This window comes from Ostrinia furnacalis, unplaced genomic scaffold (assembly GCF_004193835.3).
Source record: "Ostrinia furnacalis isolate ACB-3 unplaced genomic scaffold, ASM419383v2 OfSCF7582, whole genome shotgun sequence".
Lineage (NCBI taxonomy): Eukaryota > Metazoa > Arthropoda > Insecta > Lepidoptera > Crambidae > Ostrinia > Ostrinia furnacalis.
Window position 1 is genome coordinate 373797 of NW_021137821.1, and position 25614 is coordinate 399410.

The following is a 25614-nucleotide window of genomic DNA, read 5'->3' on the forward strand; positions in this document are numbered from 1 at the left end:
GAATATGTACTTATGGGCAGATATTACCATCCTGGACTGCATCCCACTTAATATCAGGTGCGATTGTGGTCAAATACCTGCCTTGTTATGCATAAAAAAGTTTACGATTCGTAAGGAAGGAGGTGACAGGATATATTTTCAATTAATAACTTTTTACAAGTGCAATATACATATAACCGTCATCATCATCATTTCAGCCACAGAACGTCCACTACTGAACATAGGCCTCCCCAATGACTTCCATATTGACCGGTTGGTAGCGGCGCGTATCCAGCGCCTTCCTGCTACCTTTATGAGGTTATCTGTTCGCTCACGAGCGAGCCTCTCTGGCTCCGAGGGAACCTCGAATCCCCTCCTCCAGTTGTTTTTTATAGAGGTTTTCTCCTCGCGGCCCTGGTACAACAGGACCCCCGGCCCGCCGTAGCGGGTTACGGTCTGCTCTATGCCGCTGCTCGGTCAACTCTGCTGATCAGAGAAGTACCGAGAGCGGCCCTCCAAAGAATGAGCCCGGGCAAAACCCCCGCCAGCCCCCACCTGTGGGGGTTTTTAAAGATGTCCCCTGCATCGTGGCCCGGGCAAATGCCTCGACGGCCCCCGGCCCACTCAATTGTGGGTTACGGGTTGCCCGACAGGCCCGCCGAGTTGACGAGACCTGCCGCGCAGATGAGAAGTTAGCCGCCCGCGTGAACAGACCACGCGGACGTTGCCCAGGGTGCACCACGAGGTGGTCCCTCACCATCGCACCCCTGGTGGGTAGACGTCCTACGCTACGCTTGCCGGTACAAAAACCAAATATTCGCCTTATTATTGAATAAAGACGTACGTCATTTTTATAATTGACCCTCTTTTCAAATCTCTATCTCCACTACGTCTAACACCGTCATATTTAATATCTCTATGCGCGTCCATTAGTCCATAGAATAAAATAATAGACCCGTCACAATACTCTGCCCACAGATAAGTTTTTGTGGCCGTCACACGTAAAAAGTTAAGAAAAATTAATGGTTTCGCTGAGTTAGGATTACGGTTAAGACATGTGATGGGTACGTCCTTATCTTAGAACGAGGTTTCGGATACTTTCGGATATTTACGGTCACGGTAATAATCTGTAGTATCTCAATCTTATCTATTTGGTATCTATTCAAATCATATTAAATGTTTCTTAGTAAAATTTGATTGCATTTTTAAAGAAATAATTTTTTTTTTTTTTTTTTATGTGATAGGAGGCAAACGAAGTAAAAAAAGATCGTTTATTTTGCATTGAAAAATGATGTTTCGAAGCTAAAATTACACTTCTGAAGTAGTGTGTGTACTTTGGTAAGACCTAGACAGTGATCTTATAAAGGTGGCAGGAAGGCGCTGGATGCAGGCCGCTACCAACCGGCCAAACTGGAAATCATTTAAGGAGGCATATGTTCTGCAGTAGACGTCTAGTGCCTAAAATAATGTTAATGAGATTTAGGCTACTTTCAAGTTTAAAAATAATCTAAACCAACGTCTCAAGTTTCGGATACTCATAAATATCCGAACAATTCGTATACATTATTAACAGCCCTTTTATCTGACTATTACCCGACTCACTCGGGGAGGTTAAGTGTTTCGCATCGTAAACGTAAGAGCCTGGCTAATGTTCCTAGATTAGGCTGTAATACAGGGTGTTGATTTCAATACTCGCCATATTTAGAGAGTTGATTGAGTAGCTTTTTCTGATCACGAAAAAGTAAAAAAAATGACTTCGAAAAAAATTTAAAACGAACTTTAACTTTAGTTAGTCAAAGAAAAATACCTGTTTACACTACCTACTTTACGTGGCTTCCTTCAGTAGGCTATCCGACATGATATTATGCAAGCGAACCGCGTAGCTCGATGGTGCCGCAGTGTAAACTATTGCAGTATTGCGAGCCACAGTACAGTTGATTTTGCACGGAAAATATTCGCTAAAAATTCCACGTTTGTTTGTAATATTTTTTTGGTGGATAATGCGTTTTTAAAAGTCATAATAGATCACCTAAATAAATATGGCGAGGATTAAAATGAACACCCTGTATATTTGTTTTTGACATTCCTGTATGAGGCTGAGTAATTGGGTGAAAGCAATTAGAAAGTATATTTATAAATTACTTACAATAATAGGTCATCCTAAAAAGTATGTCAGAGGTAGTGGAATGTTGTCTTTCATTTCTAATGGAGAACAATTTTTATCAGGAATATACTCTTAGTTGACAAATTAATAGGTAAAGTTAGAAATGTACCGACAAAAGGTACAGTAAATGGGTTTTCGTATTGAGACCTAGTCTTGGCAACCAGAGTGTAGGATGCCTAACTGCTCGATGGACTGACGACCTGAAGAAGATAGATAGTATTAGCGGTTCTCAGAACCAGATGTGGTGACAGGACAACCAAACTTCGTACATTCGTTGCAGTAAAATGTTGTCCACAGCTGGACAAAAGCCGGGGATTCCACAAGACCGATCTTGCGCATCCATGGTGCTTCCCGCGACTTTCACAGATCTTCAGTGGCCTGCCTACACTACGATTTCCAATCCTTGGGTCATCATCATCAACATCTCAGCCATAGGACGTTCACTGCTGAACATAGGCCTCCCCCAATGCTTTCCATGTTGTCCAGTTGGTAGCGGCCTGCATCCAGCCCCTTCCTGCTACCTTTATGAGGTCGTCGGTCCACCATGTGGGTGGACGTCCTTCGCTGCGCTTTCCGGTACGCGGCCTCCACTCCAGAACCTTGCTGCCCCATCGGCCGTCAGTTCTGCGTACTATGGCCCTGCCCATTGCTAATCCGTCGGGCTATGTCAGCGACTTTAGTTCTTTTACGGATATCCTCCTTGGGTGCCACTCGAGAACTTATCTGTTCGTATTAGGTATATGGGACGTAATTAAGTGCCTTGGAATCGGTTTAGAATAAAGAATTTGAGACTGAAAACTCAGAACGAAATGAACTTTCCATTAAACTTAACGAAAAGACCTGGAATTGCACTGAATTGTATTTTTTAGGAAAGAGCCCATATCTGGGGTTTACACAGGCGCGATGCTGTAGCAATTATTAATAATTCATGCGGCCAGAGAGTCGGAATTGAGAGATTGTTTGTGCTCTACCGTGTCTCTGGTTCCGTTTGGAGATAGTGTTGCTTGTTGTCCACTATAGATAGAATATCGATAAAATCGTAAGTCAATTAAGTAAAGGACAACAAATACTGAGCCACATCCTTCTATGTAGGTATATTGTAAGCTCCTTTCATTTCCTATGACTAGAAGAGTCTAAGTTTCGAAAACAGAAATAATGTTGTTGTGTGCGATATTATCGCCATGTGCACTAGTATCGATAGTATTCGGTAGGGTGTCTTCTACACTAAATTATAAAGAGGAAGGACTTGATTACATTGTTTGTATTGAATAGGCTCTAAAAAGTACTGGACCGTTTTGAAAAATTATTTTACCAATAGAATCCTACATTATTTCTGATGAACAAAGGTGGTACGAATTCGATATCGATCGATAGTGAAAACTGGCGATGGTTTCACGACACTATTGGAGTCACTTGTGTTTGGATAACTTGTAATTAGTTTGCGTTCGACTGAATCTAGCTTGTTACGATAGATTTTATTGATTAAGCAATTTTGTAAAGGACAGTGACGTCGTATGGCTGAAATGATAATGATGAGTTTTTAAATAACCATCAATAAATTTTAATTTGGTAGTGACGCTGCTTTTCACAAAGATAGTTTTAGATATTATTTTTTATCAAATTCATCATCATCATCATTTCAGCCATAGGACGTCCACTGCTGAACATAGGCTTCCCCCAATCATTTCTACAATGACCAGTTGGTAGCGGCCTGCATCCTGCGCCTTCCCGCTACCTTTATGAGGTCGTCGGTCCACCTTGTGGGCGTAGGACCGCTGCGCTTTCGATACGTGGCCTCCACTCCAGAACCTTGCTGCCCCATCGGCCGTCAGTTCTGCGTACTATGTGCCCTGCCCATTGTGGCAACCATTGTTCAACTTACTAATCCGTTGAGCTACGTCAGCGACTAGTACGTTTACGGTTTTCCTCATTTCTGATTCTATTCCTCATTTCTTTTATCAAATTAAAACCTGAAATTCTAGAACTCTTAAAACACTTGTCAAACATTAATGTAAAGTTTTATTTTCATAGTCCCACTAGCTCCCTCTCTTAGCGAATCAAAACAACTATCGCCCACCGACACAGGAGCGGGGCGGTCGCGAGCGATGCATTATTTATAACGCTTTTAAACCATGTTTGCCTGGTCCTACTTAGGGAATCTATTTCGATTTGCTTCTGTCTCTTTCACTCTTCATGCTGAGTGACAGAGACAGTTGTGGGTGATATTGGTATAGTATTAATCTATGAATGAGCGTGGCTGAGCAGTGGTAGCTAGCAGTTGTGGTGTTAAAATAATACTGGGACCTGTAAAAGAGTTATACAAGTGCCAACTTGCAAAATAAAATGAATTTTGTGCAAGTTTTTTTTCTCCTATGAGCAAGATTGATTTGATTGTCCAGATTGGTCTTTTAATAAAGAACATAGAAAAATAGAAGACCCTTGACATTGTTGATATTTATTTCTAACGAAGATTTTTGTGAATCTAATGAATGTAATACGTTGATAAAGTTGTTAATGCATACTCGTTTTTCCCTAGCAAAATTCAAACCTCCAACCAACTGTCAAAAAAATGTCAAGCTGCCTTTACACATGTTCAAAAATTACAAGAAACAAACACTTGTTGACTCTCACTCTCACAAAAATGAAAAAAATCATAAATATTTTCTGAAAGAAGGTAGCAAAGGGTTAACTGATAACCGTCCATTCCTATCTCTAACCCAGCTATGGGATATTTCAGATTAATCGATAGCGACCACAAAACCTTTGAAGTTACAACTTAATTTCCTATGCCCAAAGATTGGATGAAATTCCTATCAAGATAGGAATCTTTTTGTAAAAACAAATACCGGAATCTTCGCAAAACTTCATAATCTAATCCTTATCACAAATCGGTAAGGTTCGAAATCGTGCGCAAAGTTCAAAGGTCAACTACGCTAAAACTTGGTTCTTATATCAAGGGTGGTAGGTCGAAAATTGCGACGTCTTTTTATAGAATAAACCCCATAAGGGTGCCGAAATGCCATCCCATATAATTACATGGCAGGCTTTGTTTTCTTTGCCCCTATGCTCGGCTTACTTGTAGTGATGGGAACGTATGAGCATCGGGATCTCAGAATTTATCGATAAAGTAACACGCATAAATCTCACGTTAAAAAAGTAGATAGGTAAAAAAAAAATTACAAATCGTTTTTTTTTTTGCGAAGCTATAGCGATCAATTCCAAAGCCGTGTATGAATAGTGGCAGAGAGTCAAGAATGTAAAGTATGATGTGCTGTCAACTGTAATTTAGCTGGTGTTGTGTCAACCCCAGGGCGGATTGTTAAAACGAGGTTTTGCCTATTCAAATAGGTTACGAGTCATGAGTTTTATATTCTATCAATCAAATTATTTAAAATCATAATACGAGAACAGAAATAAATAGGACTTATTATGTATCTCTCTAGAAAGTTCAATTTGAATTGGGATCAAGTTACGCGTTATGAAAATCAATCAAGTCATCAAATTGGAAATTTATTTGTGGGGTTTTATCATAATAAAAGCGTATCCACCGTAATTTGATATTAGATCAAGGAAACTTTATTTCCTTATCAACGTTCCGGAAAACAGTATATTTAAAAAACCGTTTCGCTATAAATATTCTTAAAATAAACTCTTATTTATTTTTCAAAGGTTTCAAATAATTAAATTGTATCTTTCCTCATTCCACCGATCGAATTATCGATGAACGTTTCCTTACCCCATCACTACCCTCGCAAATTCAGGGAGAATGTTTTTAAATAGGGCAAAAAATATTAACATGTTAAAACAAAGGAAACCAAGAAAAATAGCCCGTAGCTAATGAAACGACATAAAAAAAATATGTCAAAATTTCGTTCCGATTTTTCGTACTCTTTTATGAAAAAACGGTCAAGTTCGAGCCGGATTTATGCAGCGAGGATTCGTTACATCAATAAATAAAATAAACTGTTTATCCTATCAATGTTTTTTCTTTTAAATAAGTAGCCTTTCATTTCGCCACTAAATCTTTTCAGCAATTGCTTCGTACATCTAAGATATTATGTAATTTCAACTTGACAAATTCCTTAAAAACAGGCAATATACCAACTGACAGATCAGAATGTAATCATATTATAAGAGACTAAGTGACCCGGCGAACTTCGTACCGCCTATATTCATCAAAAATAATGTAGAATTCTAATGATGATAGAATTTTTCTAATCGTTCCAGTAGTTTTGAAGCTTATTCAATACAAAAAAACTATCAAGTCTCTCCTCGAATACAAGTAGTTTTTTTCTTCTGCTACAGAACCCTAAAACTTAATTTTAGCTAACCTAAAATTTCGTACTTTAATATTAATACTCCTTTGTTACGCTTAATTTAATGAAATACGTATTTTAATGAAGTTATACCGCAATTTCGGAAGATTTATATCTTTCTGCCGGTTGTTTGTTGTTTGAAGATTTTATTAAGATTGGAAAACGATGAAATTATTGTGGAGAATTGCTTGGAATCTAAAGGGCTTGTCACACTGGATGCGGTCTGCGGTCGCGTCTTTCCATTCTATACATAGCCAGAACGCAAGGGTGTGAAACTAATCGAGTATAGTTTGGATGTGACTTTTTTTACTAAGCTCCTCCAAACTATACACGACCAGTACGCATACGCTGCGTACCGCTCGCGTATACTTTGTAGTGACTTAGGTCAATTATCTTACTCCAAAATATACATCGTCAGTACGCATACGTACGGACTAATCATGTATGTATTGTAATAAGTTCGNATTTGCAGCTGCATATGCATATCTTATAGCAGAATGGTTATCTTTACATTTACTTCTTTTTAATTCTGATTTTATTTTCTGTATCCCTTTCCTAAATGATGTTATGCCTCGACCTGCTTTGATTTTTGCTTTGCATTTTTAACTATCCATGAAGCAATTTTGTCTCCTTTTCCAGTATCTTTTGATTTAAGCCTTCTTTTAGCCATATTTAACAGTTCTAAGTCTGCCTTATGACTGAATTATGCGCGGCAGTGGCCGAGTAAACACGTATAACCTAAGCGTCTCGGGTTTTTTACCTTTTTGGTGTGGAAAACGTGCGGTTCGCAGTGTTAAATTAGCAACAAACAGAAAATATAACTGTACAAATAACGTGGTGTGATTACAGTGTAAATTAATCGTGATCTAAATGATTTATAATCTAATATAAATCGTTGCTGTACTTATCAATCTCGACCTACCTACACAAAACAGCTGCTCCACACCGAGGCTCCGTAGTCGAGCCGTATACGAGCGTGCTACGGCTATCATCATAAAAGTGCCACAGGCTCCGCCCCTCTTGCGCTACGGAGCTACTACGCCGGATCTAGGCTACGACACCGAGAAGCGACGAAGCTACGAGCGACATTTATAATACTACATATAATTAAGGCAGCACTTAGATTAAGTTAAATACGTTGTAAATATTGATTGTCTTCCAGTGTATGTCTTGTTGGTTGTCCAATTAAATAAATCTATATATATAAAAATGAAACCCGTTTCGCGTTGTCACGGCATCACGTGTGAACGGCTGAACCGATTTCGATAATTCTTTTTTTTAAATGTTTGTGGAANGACGGTTTTAAGAATTGGAGAGGACAGCAGCACTACTTAAGTTGCCGATACAAACAAAAAAACAGAAGTATTTGAAAAATTGTGGTCGTGGTAATGTAAAATATCATAAAGGGTGTCAATTTCCGACGAATTTCATAATTTATTGTGTAACTTAAAAAATAATTGAGATAGATTTTTTTTCTTATTTTTCCTAAAGTAGTCATGACTATGCCCACCCGGCGGCGCCGGCTTATCCTTGAATTTTGGGACACGTTGTATATATAGATAAGAGCAATCAACATTGAAGAGTAAATAATTATGTATTTGTGATGTTGCGAACGATCCTCCTTCCACCTTTATACTCTTTCGGCCTATAGATTTGCAAAAACTAAATTCTCTGTATCATTGTCATTTTTGTTCTTAATTTTTGACCTGTTTCTTAGAAAACTTAAGCTCGTGAAACTACATTCTGTTTGATCTTGAATCCCTCTTACCTATTATAACGCACATATTATACAGTCCACATTTCTTTTACAACATTAAGCTTGCCTGGTCTGAAATTATGTTGATCCCGACTGGCCGTGGTCTCTTCCACGTGGTACTAGTCTGCCCTATACTAGAGTGTAATTTAAAAGCCGGAGGCGCGGAGGGAGTGCGGTCCTCGCTCGCTGTAACATATATCCGGCAGCCGTGCGAGCTGGAGCGGTTGAGGCTGGTCGCCTAAGGCGACCAGCAAGCCGAAGCTGCGGAAGCGAGCATGGCATGCCGGGTATATGTTACGCCAGAGCGGAAGGACCGCACTTCCCGCAGCGCCGGAGATAAGGCAATCCTAATGCTTGCTTGCATGCTTGCTTGCTTGCATGCATGCTTCCTTGCATGCTTGCTTGCTGCTTGCTTGCATGCTTGCGTGCTTGCTGCTTGCTTGCATGCTTGCTTGCTGCTTGCTTGCTGCTTGCTTGCTGCTTGCTTGCAGGCTTGCTTGTTTGCATCCCTGCTTGCATGCATGCTTACATGCTTCCTTGCAGCTTGCTTGCATGCTTGCTGTTTGATTGCATGCTTGCTGCTTGCTTGCATGCTTGTTTGCATGCTTGCTTGTCTATTTATATTTGTTAACTTATAACATTTTTATATTTCATATTTGTTTAAATTATGGTATTTTTTTATATTATGAATGATAATATTTATGGCATTGGTTTAGATGGCAATAAATGTTATGCCTAGAAATCGTTATTAAAAAAACAAGTATACAGAAAAAATATATACTACAATATTATTATAATAAATGTGGTTATGGCAAAAAAAATATGCCTTATGAATTATTTTGTATGAACGTTATGCGAAATGATGAGTATGCCAAAAAACTTTATGCACTCTTAAATTATGACAATATTTTTTATGCAACCGAATATGGACCCTTGTTGGACAACTATTGCAAATTGCATTCTAAAGCACAAAATACAAATACAAATACAAAATCATTTATTGTGAATCATAGGTAAAATGGTGACATGTTACATTAGGTAGTATCACTATATTCCGCTCAAAGAGCATACAATTTGTCAGACAACAATAAAATTTGGCAGTTACATAAACTAATTATGTAGATTTATCGTCAAAGAATTCAGATATATTATAATAACATTTATTAATTAAATAAGTCAGTAAAGTGTTTTTAAATGAATTTAGATGTTCAATTAATCTAATGTCTTTTGGTAATTTATTTATAATCTTGGGTGCCATTCCTACAATATTCTTAGCAAAAAAAGTTGTCTTATAAGGATTGTCTTGTCGCGTGATCTGTGATGACTTCTGGATAGGGTAGGTTGGGTTTTGTCTGATATGGAAAACTCTATCAAACTTACTTAGTCTCTCCAATCTTCGACGCCTTAGCCCACAATGCCAACGGAGTATACATAACAGCGATGGCCAGTCCCAGCGAAAAATTATGCATGCCCACGGCCAAACACACTGTGGCCAACTCCACCAAAGCCAGGATATTGGTCAGGACCATTTCCTCGCGCGTCATGGCGAAGGGAATGGTCAGGGTGTAGCCTGATAAAAACATGGCGGCCGCGAACAATCCGTAGTAGAGCGAACGCTCGGAGAACTGGTCGAAGAATCGCCGGCCTTGAATAAGAGAAATTACTTTATTTAAAAGCGGAATCGGCGAACTTCGTACCGTCTATATTCATCAGAAATAATGTAGAATTCAAATGGAGAAATATTTTTTCAAATCAGTCTATAGATACAGGTTGTTAGGTAAATGGGTATATGAGCCGACACTAGCCTATGTGAACATGGACATAATTGTCGGCCGTTTGGTGTAGTGGTTCAGAACGGACTACTATGCCGAGAGGTCCCGGGTTCGATTCCCGGCCGGGCAGAAATTGAAATGATGAATTTTAATTTCTGTGACGGGTCTGGGTGTGACTATGTATAATATTTATGTATTTAAAAAAAAAAGTATATAAGTAGTATATCCGTTAAGCTAGCACCCATAACACAAGCATTAAGTTGCTTACTTTGGGGCTAGCTGGCGCTGTGTGAAATTGTCCAAACATTTATTTATTTATTTATAATATAAATGGTAAGTCAGTTTGATATCATAATTTAAATATTTTTTATTTTCATACAAAATAAATATTATAAAATCCGATTTGTATGATAAATAAAATAATTAAAATGAAGGTATCAATTTTCTGACTTCACCATACCATTTATATGACTATGTTAACATGGGCTAGTGTGGGCTCATATACCCATTTACCTAACACCCTGTATAGTAGTTTGGGAGTCTAATCAATACAAAGAAACAAATAATGAAATCTTTCCTCCTTGTAATACTTATATCAAATTGTAGATATAAAAACTATAAATAGATTCCCAGTCTAAGTTTTTTCCATAATCCATTTTGATCCAGTCAGATGATCAAATCCAGCTGATCAAAGTGGACTCCAGTATACATGTTGGTGTCCGTTGATCACCCATGGATAAAATCACCTAGGTGATCAAAATTGACCTTTTATGCATGGGTGAATCACCTGGATTTCTGCATCACCTGGGTGATATAATCCAGGTGATCAAGGTGGAATAGACCGCCTTAAGTCCATCCCATATCTAGTACCCATGGGAGTACAGAAGGTAGCTGAAGGGAGGGTGGGTAGCTGCCAGCGTATGTCAAATCAGGTAGTTCTTGGAGAGAAGCTGACATCCAGTAGTAGAGTACCATAGCTTTAAATTTTGATGATGATGAACTTACCGATAAAAGTGAACAGCGGAGGCGACTGCATCACAGCATATCCCAGCAGATGGAGAATGAGGAAGTTCTTCCCCACTTTGACTATGCTCAGCTTGGAACGCTTCTTCTTCGGAGATGGTTTCTCTTTCTTTGGCGATTCGTGGAGGAGGTTCGTCTGTTTGGAGAATAGTTACAAAATAATAATACAGCTACATTGTTTCCTAAGCTATTCTGCCTACCTAAATACTGATACAGTGATGACTTATGGCTCGGAAACGTGGCCTCTTACTATAGGCCTTAATACCACAGAATAATAATAAGTACTACGTACAGAAGTTTTACTTCGCGAAGGTATTTAAAAGAATGTATGCTCAATGTCATTAACAATATGGTGTAATTTAGCCTGTCTCAAGAGTCAAGCACCATTTAGTTGACAAACGTCAGTGATCGGCACTGCGCCAAAGATATAGGGCTGACTTCGGTAAAATGATGTGACGTGAGGTGCCAAACTGCGGAAAATGGCGGAGGAAATACATGATTTAGCATGAATTATCATTAATAATATTAACTACTTATTTATCTCTCAGTGTCCTGAGGCAACTTAAAAAAAGTACATTCTGTGTTTCTGTATTATTATTTAGGCAGTGAAATACTGCACAGTATTTGGTACACCATTTTCTTTATTTTCTTCCATCATACACAAGAATACGCGTGCGTGAGTCAATGTTCGCTCGTATGTGAGGCCTTGTCGAATAGTATCCTGTAGGTGGGCCATCGTGCGTGTTTTGTTTTCGATGTAAACTCGCGGAGATGAACAGGCCTGTTAATACGCTCAAAGTTGCACAGCGTGCTATGGAGAGGGCTTTGCTCGGTCTTTCTTTACGAGATCGAATCAGAAATGAGATCCGTAAACGAACTAAAGTCGACATAGCCCGACGGATTAGCAAGCTGAAGTGGCAATGGGCAAGCACATAGTATGCAGAACTGACGGCCGATGGGGCAGCAAGATTTTGGAGTGGAGGCCGCGTACCGGAAAACGCAGCGTGCGACGTCCACCCACAAGGTGGACCGACGACATCATAAAGGTAGCAGGATGGCGCTGGACACAGGCCGCTACCAACCGGGCAACATGGAAAGCATTGGGGGAGGCCTATGTTCAGCAGTGGCGTCCTATGGCTAAAATGATGATGATGNTTATGTCAAGCATCTGTCGAACTCCTATGTTCTTCTGATTAATTTCGTTGCGGGTCCAATGACAGTTTAACTTACCCCGGGACAAACTTGACCTTCATTGGTTGAGTCACGTCTCGTTCCCATCGCTGCAACTCCTGTGTAGCCAAGCCAGGATCTACAGCTTGACCGCCAATAAAAACCCAACCAGTGAAGGTCAAGTTAGTCCCGGGGGAAAGTTAAACTGTCATTGGACCCGCAACGAAATTAATCAGAAGAACATAGGAGAAGTTCGAAGTTAAGGTTCGCCTTCCCTCCATTGCAAAGCGGATGACAGGTGACAAACAAAGGTTTAGTAACCATTATGAAAATATAATGCGGGCTACGTTCACTTTGATCTGCTGTGACCGCAGACCGCATCCAGTGTGGCGATGCCTTAGACAAAATAAAGAAAACGTTTAATTGTAATACCTGACAATCTTAAAATAGGCATTCTTTATTTGCTTTTGAGAAATTACTGAGCTTTGTAATTTTCATTCTTCTTTTAATAATATTATGGAGACTTACGCCCGTATTCACAAACGATGCTTGCTTAAGTGAAGCAGCAAATCGAACGCACAGCGTTGAATAGAGCTCTGTGATTGGTTCGCGTGACCCTGTGCGTCCACGCGCACTGTGAGACCTCATAGTAATGTTTGTGAATACGGGCGTTAAGATCTCATTGAGTGCTATGTATCTTTAAATATCTATTTTTAGCAGAACTGAGAAATTAAGAAGGATATATTTACTATAATAAACAATATAAGGTATTTTCGGACTAAACACGAATGTAAGAACAATATTATCTTTCAGATAATACACTAAGTAATTGTAGTTTCCTGTAAGTAACTAACTACTTATGTAAAAAAATATCAGACAACAGATTTGAGAAATCCCCTAACTCACAAGCGATTTGTTACATTAGTATAAAATATATTAGACTAGAACTCTAAATCGACTCGCCTACGAAAATATCTTATAAAGGATCTACAAATTTTCCCTATAACGAGTACATTTGTCCCTCTTTTACGGTATGTTCATGAAAAGGACGGCAATACAAAATTCATTACGTATTTTATCATCTTCGAAGTAAAACGGTTCATTTTATTGCGACACTAAATCAAGAAAACTAATATAATGGATACAACTATACATTAAAAGTTGAGCGGTTTAGACACAGTTAAATTTTAACAGCCAGTATTTGTAAAAAGGTGTAAAAAATTACAGTGAAAAAAATGATATTACAAAACATAAATGATACACTAGCAAGATAAGGTTTTTACTAAAAAAAAATTGTTAAAAAGACGCGTCATCTGGACCAGCTCCTAGATTGTGAAAGCAAAATATGACAGATAAAATTCAGACCTTACCAAAGGTAGAATTGGACAACATTTTGTAACAGAAAAATCAAGATTGTACGAAAAACTTGCCCCTAAATAACATATTATTAAAAACTGAATACAAACTTGACAATTTATACGTTTTTCGCGGGATTGCACGATACTGCAATTGCCGTGGGAACGAGCCCTAAGTGTTGTTTTAATTTAAATGTTCTGGCTGTTTCACTTCCCCTGTGGTAGGTTAACGCGCAATTATAATAAAACTCGCTAACAGGGTAGAAGTGGAAGTTTTACAGCTGCATTATAGATACGGGTATGATACTTTATACCACGTTGGCGGTATGGCATTTCTTATTAATTTTTTTGCATGTCACCTATCGAGGTTTACATTAGAAAACGTTTACGTAACGGTGCGGATAAGTGTGCGTTGCTATACGGAGTTTCATAGAAAGAATACTGATCGCCTCGAGTTGATACGGTTACGATCCGTTTCCGGGTTAAGGTGTGCTTCGCAGCTTCGTTCTTTATGCTTCGCCATCCCTGAGTGCTTACTATGAGTTTACCTTAATGATTCGCCATCCCTAATGGCTTAGTGTGAGTTCACATCAAACGTCGTCACTAGTGAGCGCGTAAAAAATGACATTAAATGTATGAAGGATTGTACAGCGCCCCTAGCGGAAACTTTCAAGAACTAAAATTTTCATATATTTTTTTACACTCAGGCCCCTGTTCTACAGCCCTAATAGAACATACATTATATAGCAACTCCCGTTAATTGTGTGTAATCTATTCCATCCATCATATTGTCATCATAGTTTTAATGGGATTATAATTTGGTATGATTTATTATTAATTGGTAATTAGGATTACATACAGATTTTATTATTATTAAATTGCCTAGCTCTGATCTACACCAATGTTATAGAATAATTTGATTGTTTGTTTGTATTGAATAAGTTTCGAAACTACTGGACCGATTACAAAAAATATTTCATCAATACAATGCTACATTATCCTTAAGTAACAGGGTATGACAGACTTAAATTCAAAATCAAAATCAAAAATATTTTATTTAATTTCCACCACTGGTGGAACTTATGAACGTCAAATACAATAAAAAAGGTAGCCCTTAAGGACACTTTACATGTCTCCTTATCTTTTGGGCCCTACTAGCGCTTCGAGACAAACATAGCAAGTGCTGAGAAGAAACGCCGGAACAAACTCAGTCACCACTAGTTGCCAGTAATTATTTGAAAAATAGAGTAAGGATTAACGCAGCCAAAACCGCGTGAAAAAGGTACCTTAACAAGAACTTTCCTAGGCATTTTTTTAATGAGTACTGACACGTGCAATTCGCACAAAATTTTCCTCTTTTAAAGTCACATCCTTAATATTATAATGAAAACCTTGCAAGGCCTAGGAAAATTAACTTTAGAAGCAATTTTCGTGTACACTCACTCGGAAAAGTGTTTAGCCTTTTCTCTTAGGGGGTTTCTTATGAGTTCTTTGAGAAAAATGACGGGTTCTCCCCTCTTAAATTGGGGGGATTGAAGGAATTAAACGCCCTTTTAGAGACTGCAGATTGTGTTTTGCGTTGGAGTGGTTGTGTATCATTTTTAACTTAGATTTATAAGAATTCTTTGTAAGTATACAGGGTGTCGCTTTTAGTGTGGATTCAAATCCAAATTAATTTATTTTGCAAGTAGGCTTTAACACGTTCCTTCTATCAAACCCATGAAATTAAAAGGGTTGATTTAACGATTCAAATGCAACCCTATTTTAATTTAGCTGACCCGGCGAATTTCGTATCAATGGAAAATAGCCTGTGTTTATCAGGAATAATGTACGATTCTAATGATAAATGAAACTCAGAAACAACTGGTCTGATTTGAAAAATTATCTGTGTTAGATAGCCCATTTATCGAGGAAGGCTATAGGCAGTATATTATTATCATCATGCCCTACGTGCCCAAATAACTGCACGCAAGAATATAATGAACGCTACTGACAACGCCACTCTTTTAGCGTAGTTTTGAGCTAACACTGTGTAGGTTTGTTGTCGACACGACAAGAAGGAAGTCTTTTTTTGAAAGGATAGCAACGATTTCGAGTGGCGACCACGGGCTGGAAGACGTAGCGTGCGCAGGCCTCCTACTAGGTGGACCGACGATCTGGTAAAGGCCGCGGGAAGAGCCTGGATGCGGGCAGCGCAGGACCGTTCATTATGGAAAACCTTGGGAGAGGCCTTTGTCCAGCAGTGGACGTTATTTGGCTGAAACGAACGAACGAACTAACCAACGATTTCAAATTTCACCCTGTATGAACTCACTCTTTCTTCCACAGATCCCCCTGGAGCCCCCTACATCGAAGGCTACGCGGAAGGAGAGACAGTCCGCCGAGGACAGAGCCTCGAGCTGGTATGCAGGAGTAGGGGGGGCAACCCCCCAGCCCAGCTGATATGGTACAAGAACGGGGAGCAGATCCGGATGGCTTACCGGTAAGTACTACTGTGGCGACATCTATGATACGCCACTACAAACCTTAGTGTACCAACAGATGGCGCTGTTACGACTTCACTATGGTACCTATACACCACCGCGCGTAGAATCCTGCATCGCGGTGTCGAAGTTTTCTGCCCTGCCCAGCATATCAGGAAAATCAAGATGGTGTAATTGGACCTTGGTCCCCGAGCACAACACCAGGAAGGAAACACTAACACCTTAGTTTCTTGATTGTGGTTGAGCATCATATCCCACACTACTACTAATATTACCTATACTGGTACCTTCATTGGTTGGGTTTTTATGGTGGTCAAGCTGTAGATCCTGGCTACACAGGAGTTGCGGCGGTGGGAACGAGAGGTGGGAATAGCCCCGTCACTCACTCATCGCGAATTCTCAGAAACTACAAGTGCTAGGAGTCTCCAATTGTGCATGGGGGTTCCTTTTAGAACGTAGGTGCTCACTAAGACGGGATTTTGCAAAATTCAACCCCTAAGGGCGTAAAACGGGATCCACGTGTACGATATCGCGGGTGGCCATGATAAAACTCCTCGTATGTTCTTCTGATTAATTTTGTTGCGGGTCCAATGACAGTTTAACTTTTCCCCGGGACAAACTTGGCCTTCACTGGTTGGGTTCGTATTCAAGCTGTAGATCCTGGCTACACAGGAGTTGCAGCGGTGGAAACGCGAGATCGGAATGGTCCTGTTTTATGCAACTTTTCGACGGGTTTACCCAGTATCTCAGATTGAAAAGCAGTCGCCCGGCAAGCGAAAGGTCGTGGGTTACATTTCTGCCTTGATTTGATTTGAACGTAAAAGACGTTTTTTATTATTTTTTTAAACATTCACTTAAGAGCCAGAACCAGGCTAGTAAAGTGAAATTGTCATAAAGACCAAACAGAGATATTAAACGTAATAAAGCACCGGAAAAACTGAAGTAAACGGTCCGAAAAATACTAATAAAAGGAACCCCCGAAATTAAACTTTTGTCTTAATGTTATTAAGCTTTGAAGTCCTCTGGACGTAATTACCGTAATGAGTTTAGAAATGAACGAAATATTTGGCGTTTTGAGTAAAAAACAAATTGCAGAAAACCTTGTTTTGAAGGACATAACATTTCCACTTTAGAAGAAAACAAATATTAGCAATAATTATGGATACTATTCAGAGGTGGAATTGTGTAAAGCAATCGTAATCATTTGACAGTTCATAACGTACGATTATTCTGTCAAACGATTTGTTTAACTGACTTTATCGTACGTTATGAACTGTCAAGTGATTACGATTGCTTTACACAATTCCACCTCTGATCGTAATCACACCCTATATAGAAACAAGCCTTTGCCCGCGGTTTTGCTCCAGTGGGTTTCCAAAAACTATTTATTGTTTGAACACAAATCGCGTTAGGAATGTAGCGAAATATTTTTGAAATAGGTTTAGAAATAAGCTTACAAACTCTCAAACCTTACTTTTACATAACATTAACATCAGATTATGTCTAAATGTAGACGTCAGACTCTAGCCTAGATCAAACTGATGGACCTTGACAGTCTAGGCACAATACATCCCTTTACGAATCACATCACATATTTCATATTCCCCTAACAAGACGTACGTAGGCCCACATCTATACTAATATTAAAAAGCTGAAGAGTTTGTTTGTTTGTTTACTTGAACACGCTAATCTCAGGAACTACCGGTCCGATTTGAAAAATTCTTTCAGTGTTAGATAGCCCATTTATCGAGGAAGGCTATAGGCTATAAACCATCACGCTACGAGTAATAAGTGCAGAGCAAAATGTTGCGAAAACGGGTTTTCACGCGTACGAAGTCGCGGGCACAGCTAGTCTCTAATACTCAGTACACTACAATGCTCGGCTTGCTAACACGTAGATTGTAAAAAAATATCATCCCCCCACCCCCCACACCGTTTCAGGGATCGTATTAAGCCGGCAACAGATAGGGCGTATGTCCCCTTGATTTATGTAGCCAGATGGCTAGTGATGTGACGGTGTGCGAGGATTTTGTCGATAGAATTGGGTCGATAGTTTTTATCGTGAAATAAAATATATCTCCTATAAATATGTGGATTAGTTTTTTAATAAGGTAATCAAAATTTAATTCGTATTTTAGTTTATGCTGCTATCTGTCAACAGCTAAATGATTAAGGGAATTTAAAAAACGAAAGCTGTGTAAGAATAATTGCATTTTAGCTTTATCAAAAATCAGCACAAAATAAGCATTGAAAAACCCTCCACAATACCACGATTAGCCTCATTCCAATTAAGAATTATTCAAACAGTAAACTAATTAGTTCTTTTGTAACTAATTTCCTAATTTGTATTCTCTTCAAACAATTTCACAATGGAGTACGAGTACCCTACAGTACTGAAGAAAAATTAAGTAAACAAAAACGTCAGTTCTCAAAGCAAATCTATTACAATCTACAAAAAGATATAAAATTAATCTGGAACGTTGTGCGAAAAACAAACTGGAGAGACCTTGGTAAGCGTCAGATTATTTTTCACTTCATTTTCCTTCTGCGGACAGATAAGGGTGAAGTGAAATGTTTTACTTTGACCGCGAAGTTTTTGCTGAAAATAATAATTCTTTGTGGGATTGAACTCTTTTAAAAGGTAATTTCAATTACAGGTTGAATAACCGGCTGGAATTAATTTATTAGTGAATGAATATCAAAATGTTATCGGTGTACAGCTTTTATGATATTCTTTTTACAGTTCGTATAAATATTTAAACATCACCAAAAATATTGACTACGCTTATGAAAAATAACTGGCGATTAAATTTCCACGAAACGCCATGCAAAATATTTGTTTGAAAATCCCATCTCAATAAAAAAATTCAAAGGTAAGATTCCATACCAGCAAAAAATTTAAATAACGCCGCATTCCTTGACGATTTTAAAATCGTCGCTGAAAAGAATTTATCGATCTTTTAAATGACAACATCGATAAAAGTTGTTTGTTTGTACACGTCACTTATAAAATTGTATTAAGACGTGCCTACGGGGGACGGAAGCTGATTTATGATGCCCACTAACTGCACTCGCTGATAGTGCAGGGACACTACCCTTTAGATGTATCGATATTAGAGTTGGACTTCTGTCAGTTGGTAGCTTGATTTTTTAGTATATTGCAGGTCTGAATTTATAGTCAAGGATACAGTATTAATGACGTAACAACTTTATGAAAGTTTGCAAATATGAGATTAATTCTTATTTATTTTACGAGGAAACCCCCACATATTTTTAACTGAAAATTATATTGAAAGGTTTTGACCAATGTTTACCAAAACTATTTGTTGCAACTAGTATCGTGTTTTCATTTTTCAATATCAATAACTTTTTTTATTGCTCGCACTTTAAAAGCATCCATTAACGATATTCACAATCAAATCAAACTATTCAAATACCCATCGATGGTTTGTAGAGATTAATCCTAAATATCAACTCTATATTTTTGCGAAATTCCATCGATTTTCACTCGCAAAAATATTATATTGCTTGTAATACCCGAAACTGGGTAGTATAAGGAATTTTCAATATTTCGTTCTGAATCAGGTTTCGTTCTGAGTCTACAGCATCGTTCGTTCGTTTCAGCCAAATGAAGTGCAATGCTGGACAAAGGCCTCCCCTAATTATTTCCATAACGACCGGTCCTGGGGCATCCAGGTACTTCCCACGACCTTCACCAGATCGTCGGTCCAACTAGTGGGGGACCTGACCACATTACGTCCTTCGTCATCATTGTTTTCGTCTATTACAGCAATTATGAAGTAGCACTTTTTTAACTACGATGAAAGATTGTAACATTTCAAATTAAAAGGAAGTGGTTTGGTTAACATTATCGAATATAGTGACAATTATTTCGAAAAATTTGTTTGACGAGTATTTATTCACAAAACTCTATGAAGATTGCCTACTAACATATTATACTCGACACACTGAAATAAAAAAGTTACAGCCAACCCAGCATATTAATATTATACATCCGTTATATTAAATGTCTCCACCCAGTTACACCGCGAATAATTTAGTTTCGCATACTAACCGCGACAACATGGAACGCGTGTGAGGGTACAAATTAACAGACTACCCTCCGGTTCCCAAAGAAGTCTATTAAACGCGAATATCGAACCAAAGGTCAACAGCCCGTCGGTTCATGTCAGCAAAAATAAAATTGAGTTTTTATGAGATGTCAACGAGATATCAGATCGGGTTCTTTTAAACAACGGTTGTGTTTTGGAACATATTTTGACGTGAAATTAAACGCCTGAGGCGGGATTTGAACTTATGAATTTGCACTTGCCCATCGAATACTTTTAAGGCTCTCTTAAAATTAAGTAGTAAATATTGTCGAAGTGAAGTTTATATTGATTATTGTAAATTGTATTTTTCATCTGAGACGGATGGTAGGTTTCGTCAAATAGCCCTTGGAACCCTAAGCAGTCGCATGAGACCGCGGTAATAATTGATTTCTATTGTATCTCGATTTGCTGGTACTTACTTGAAAGGACTTAATATCTTATGTCCTCTAGATGGGGCAGAGGGCGTCCATAACAGTCCTCCATCGCGTTTGGTCTTGAACTTCGCGTTTGATCTTGAACTTCGCGCTTGATCTCGCTCCAAGTCTTGTCGATTTAACTACATCTACTATTATGTCGTCGTCGTCGTCGTTTCAGTCAAATGACGTTCACAGCTAGACAAAGGCCTCCCCCAAGGCTTTCCATAATGAACGGTCCTGCGCTACCCGCATCCAGGTTCTTCCCACGACCTTTAACAGATCATCGGTCCACCTAGTAGAAGGCCTACCCACGCTACTATTATAGCCAAAGTATTGTAAATGCCACCACTATCGAACAGTTTGGACACCAGTGTCCTGCCCGATGAAGCATGCCCTTCAGCCGTGCGTGGCCGTGAACATTTTGGAGCTGTATCCGAACTGAATTGCGGATTGGCCATTCTATAAATAGACAAGTTTTGTGATTGACAAGTGACGTGGCAGTATACAGTCGACAGAACAGACTATTTCGTTGCAAAATTGTACCTTATTACAAGTATATTTAGACGTTACTGTGTTTATAAAATAATATATCTTGATTTGCAGTCGATGCCACAGGGATTAGTTTTATGTACGTACGTACTTAGAAACATAAATTGATGCAAATTGAAAGGATAAAGACACTCGCACCCGTATTCACAAACGATGCTTGCTTAAGCAAAGCAGCAAATCGAACGCACAGCGTTGAATAAAGCTCTGTGATTGGTTCGTGTGTCACAATGTGTAATGCTCATAGTAATGGCGTAGGGCGTCGTAGTCATAGCTTTCAAAATATTCAAATCGTTTTCTACTGCCGCAACATTCAAAATAACATAGAATGAAAATGGGATATGACATTTATACTTCAATCATGAGTAACAAATAAAAAATCTTGTTTTGAAACCATAAAAAACTCTGGCTAACAAAACAATCTCCACGAACGAATCTTCAACAATATTCACGGAAAATCAAAACTGTTTTCATCAACATCCCCCAACATCGATACGTAAACTTGTATCGAGAACAAACATCGACTTGGATAACATCGTTAGTATCGAAAACATGAATACTCGAACGCCAATTATTTCCACTTCTTCATCGTTGTGTAGAACAAATAAAACAACCAACTCTTGTTATAAAAACGATAAAAAATTGGTACTCTTTCAGATTGATTCTCAAAAAATTTGAATTTGAAAAATGGTTCTGTTTTTGGTTGCAATTAAACTAGCAATTCAGATTTTATCGCGTAAATAATTGCTATTCTAAAAATGATGCCAAGAGTAAATCATTTGTATCTCAATTATGATTTATTTTTCTGTAAAAAAGTAGGCAAGTATTTAAAAAAGAAGAAGTTAAATGGGTACAAAAAATTTAAACCATAATAGAATTATACCGTGGCTCATGTAGAAAGCTATTGAACTTTGAATGTAAAGTATAATAGAAATAGAATACACTTTGCGCTGAACCAACATAAGTTCCTAGCTTCATAATATTATTACATGATCTACCTACAGAATCTAAAAATATAATTTCTCACGTTACAACGAAAAATAAACTAAGAAACATACCATTCAGAATGAGGTTGCTGTTCTAATTTTTTCTGGAATTCTTCGGGAATACACAGTGAAGTGAAAGTAAACATACCATGATTGATCCGGCAGCTTATCGTGCTATGGAAACACGATGTCTTATGTGATTCATGCAATGTTCTAATCAAACCAGAAGCCTATAGAATCCTCCATAAGTCACATACAAACACCGCACGCGGCTTTGCCCATGATCTTTAATGATTAAAATACTTATTGGACGTTGTCTATTACCTTCTGCTTTTGAGTGTCCGAACTAAACGTTTTATAGTCAAACGTTAATTTTGATTTGAAGCAATTAAACTAGAAATAGAACTAGCCACAAATATTAGAACAAAAGTGTCTGTAATTACCACAAATTCCTACGCTTTTGGTGTCCAAAAGTTTGTAACTGGTAAATTTATTCCGGAAATTTCCACCGTCTAGAACAGTGAAATTCACGACCTATTCCAGAAAATCATGACCTCGTACAAATTTGGTATTCAAGATATCTAAATTCCAATTCACTAAACCAATGTTTTCAGTCCACACGAAATCACGCTTGATAACCCATTCCAGTTTTCAACATTCCACGCTCTGGAATAGTCGGTCTGGAACATCGATAGAGGCATAGCACAACACTAGACCCGAAAACTGCTTACTATTTCTGATATTCTTTTCAGTTGGGAATGAATGAAAATTTTATTTTTCTGACGATTCTCTGCGTTGCCGATATCTGAAATAAGTACAAGCTTTTCGTAGTATCGAGCTTTCGGTAAAAAGGGACTTTTTCGGAATCCCGAGGGAGCGGAGGATTTCAAATAGGGAAAGTCAGATCGTGAATAATAAATGCAATTGATCTATGTGCCCTTAAAGTAGTGCTCAAATGTGAAAGTCCCATTTCGATTGAAACTACGAATAGGTACTCGTATATTTCTCTTCAATCGCATTTGTAGTTAAAAAAGGCAAAAATAAAATTGGTGACAGTATTGATATAACATTTATAGTTTGGAATAACTAGCTGACTCGGCGAACTTCGTACCACTAATAAAAAATGTATAGCCTATATTCATCAGGGATAATAAAAGATTCTAATGGTAAAAGATTTTTCCAAATCGGTCCATTATTTTCGGAGCCTATTACAAACAAACAATTAAATCTTTTCTCTTTATAATTAACTAGCGGCCGCCTGCGACTTCGTACGCGGCGATCCCGTTTTACTCCCTTAGGGGTGGAGTTTCGTAAAATCCTTTCTTAGCGGATGCCTACGTCATAACATCTACCTGCATGCCAAAATTCAGCCCGATCCGTCCAGTGGTTTGGGCTGTGCGTTGATAGATCACTATGTCAGTCAGTCAGTCAGTCACCTTTGAGTTATATTGTTGATGTTCCATCTGGGAATCGAATCAAATACCTCTAAGTCAAATCATTTCAACTCTATGATCACTGAACCACAAAGTAAACCTATAATATACTACTTACTTATAGTATGTGCTACTGGTCGATTCCATTGCTGAATCCAAATTTATTATGTTCATAACTCAATTCCTCGACAACGCTATAGATTGCTGGCAACACTGTAAGAAAAATGCCTTCCCAATAATATTTTATTATTCTCTTTATAACTCTTTTACCTGATTTTTAGGGGTCTGTAAGAAAAATAGCCAGTGATTCTTTTCTATTTGAAACGTAGTTATAACAATAAAAAATAAGTTCTGGGTTTCAACTGTTAGTGACGTCATTAGAACTACTAAGAACGATCTCCCACTTTTTTCCTTTAGCCTCTCCTAGCTATCTTTTAAGGTCATCGGTTCACCGAGCACGAGGTTGTCTGTAACCATTGGCTCAAACAAGAGACACACTAGTCAATGAGGGCTATCGTTTTAGCGCTCACCAGTTAGCGCCACTGTAGAGTAAGGTCCTGTCACTTGCTAGTAGCGAAGACAGTGGCGCCAACTGGTGAGCGCTAAAGTGGTAGGAGGACTATCGTATTTGCACTCATCAATATGGCGCCACTGTAGAGTAAGGTCCTGTCAATCGCCAGGGGTGCCAACTGTTAAGAATAAAAACGATAGCCCTCATTGTCAACTTTTTGTGAGCTGTCAAAACGCGACTTTTCCATTTTGTAAGCAGAGGGAATCTATTACGTCATGACTCGTCAACTTAAAACTAATAATTCAAATTGACTAAAACATTAATTTTACTACAAACTTTTCGGGTTTCAGGTTTTAGTGTAATTAAAGAAGTTGACTTGGAATTATTAGGTACTTAGTTACTAATTTTATGTAATGCATATTTAGGGTTACAAATTAATATAAAACGCTATCGGAAATCGCAAATAATACCCCAAATTCTTATCTTCCCCATAACTTATATTCCATATAACCAGGGCTGTCAATCACGCGTCAGACAAGAATGGATTGTTCCAACCCTCAAGCCTTTGAGGTAAGATTTTATAAGACGACCTGTCACTGTGATGGGCACAGATATTCGCCGTAATAATAGTTTGGTGGGAACTTATATTGGATTCGCAAAGTTATTTTGGTGGAATTTCGCGTTTCTAGGTCACAGGGTATGTCTACTCGGTTTGTTATTTAGAGCGTTTTCACATTAGGGCGTTAGTAGCGCGACTGCTGCGCGGCAGCGGCGTTTTTATAATGTGAAGGCATGCATTCGCTGTCACATAGTATGAAATTTTCGGCAGCGCGTCTGTCGCGCGTCTGTCGCGCGTCTGTCGCGTGTTTGTCGCGCTGCTAAATCGCCTAATTGTGAAAGCGCTCTGTATGTTCATTCTTCATCGTATTTCTGAGGATTATAGAGTTTTAATTGTAGTTTGAAGTATACAACTCGTAATGATTGAGATTCAACGCGAAATACTGCTTACTGATTAATCACGAAATCTCAGAAACAGTAACACCTACAAACTTGAAACTTGGCAGGTAGGTTCCTGATAAGGTGTAGACATCTGCTAACAACGGATTTTACGAAACTCCAACCGTAGGGGGGTTAAACGGGATCCACGCGTACGAAGTCGCGGGGGGCCGCTAGTCAACAATAAGAACACGTGGCAGTTTAAAAATATGAATTTCAACCGTGAAAAGAAAATATCCGAGTTGCTATACAATAACACTGAAACTTCAATGCAGTGTAAAAGCAAACCATGTATACTTAATTAAGATCGTACCCCCAGATTCTTCCCGAACACTTTATGCCCTTATAACTTCCTTGGAACCAGCACAAAGGCCCGGGTTCGATTCTCTTGCGTGCCAGAATTTTCCGGGTCATGCACTAGATGGCTAGATATGATATTGTGCCAAGTTGCAGTTGAAATAAAGGTTATAATTAAGAATTATGGAATTGTGGGACAAGTGAAATGGTTTTCTATAGAGCTTCCAAATATAATTTTCATGTGAAACGAGTTTGAAAGTATATTGAATATTATTTCCCGTTTTTGCAACATTTCGCCC

The 25614-nt window shown here is 38.5% G+C and overlaps 1 protein-coding gene across 1 annotated transcript in view; it reads left to right on the plus strand.

Annotated features, from left to right (window-relative positions):
• The window catches only part of LOC114365316 (nephrin-like), a 174845-nt gene that overhangs the window by 142107 nt on the left and 7124 nt on the right, over positions 1–25614 (plus strand). Inside the window, exon 7 of the mRNA XM_028321847.1 lies at positions 15864–16017. Coding sequence (XP_028177648.1) covers positions 15864–16017 — 154 coding nt within the window. The remainder of the gene's footprint in view (positions 1–15863; positions 16018–25614) is intronic.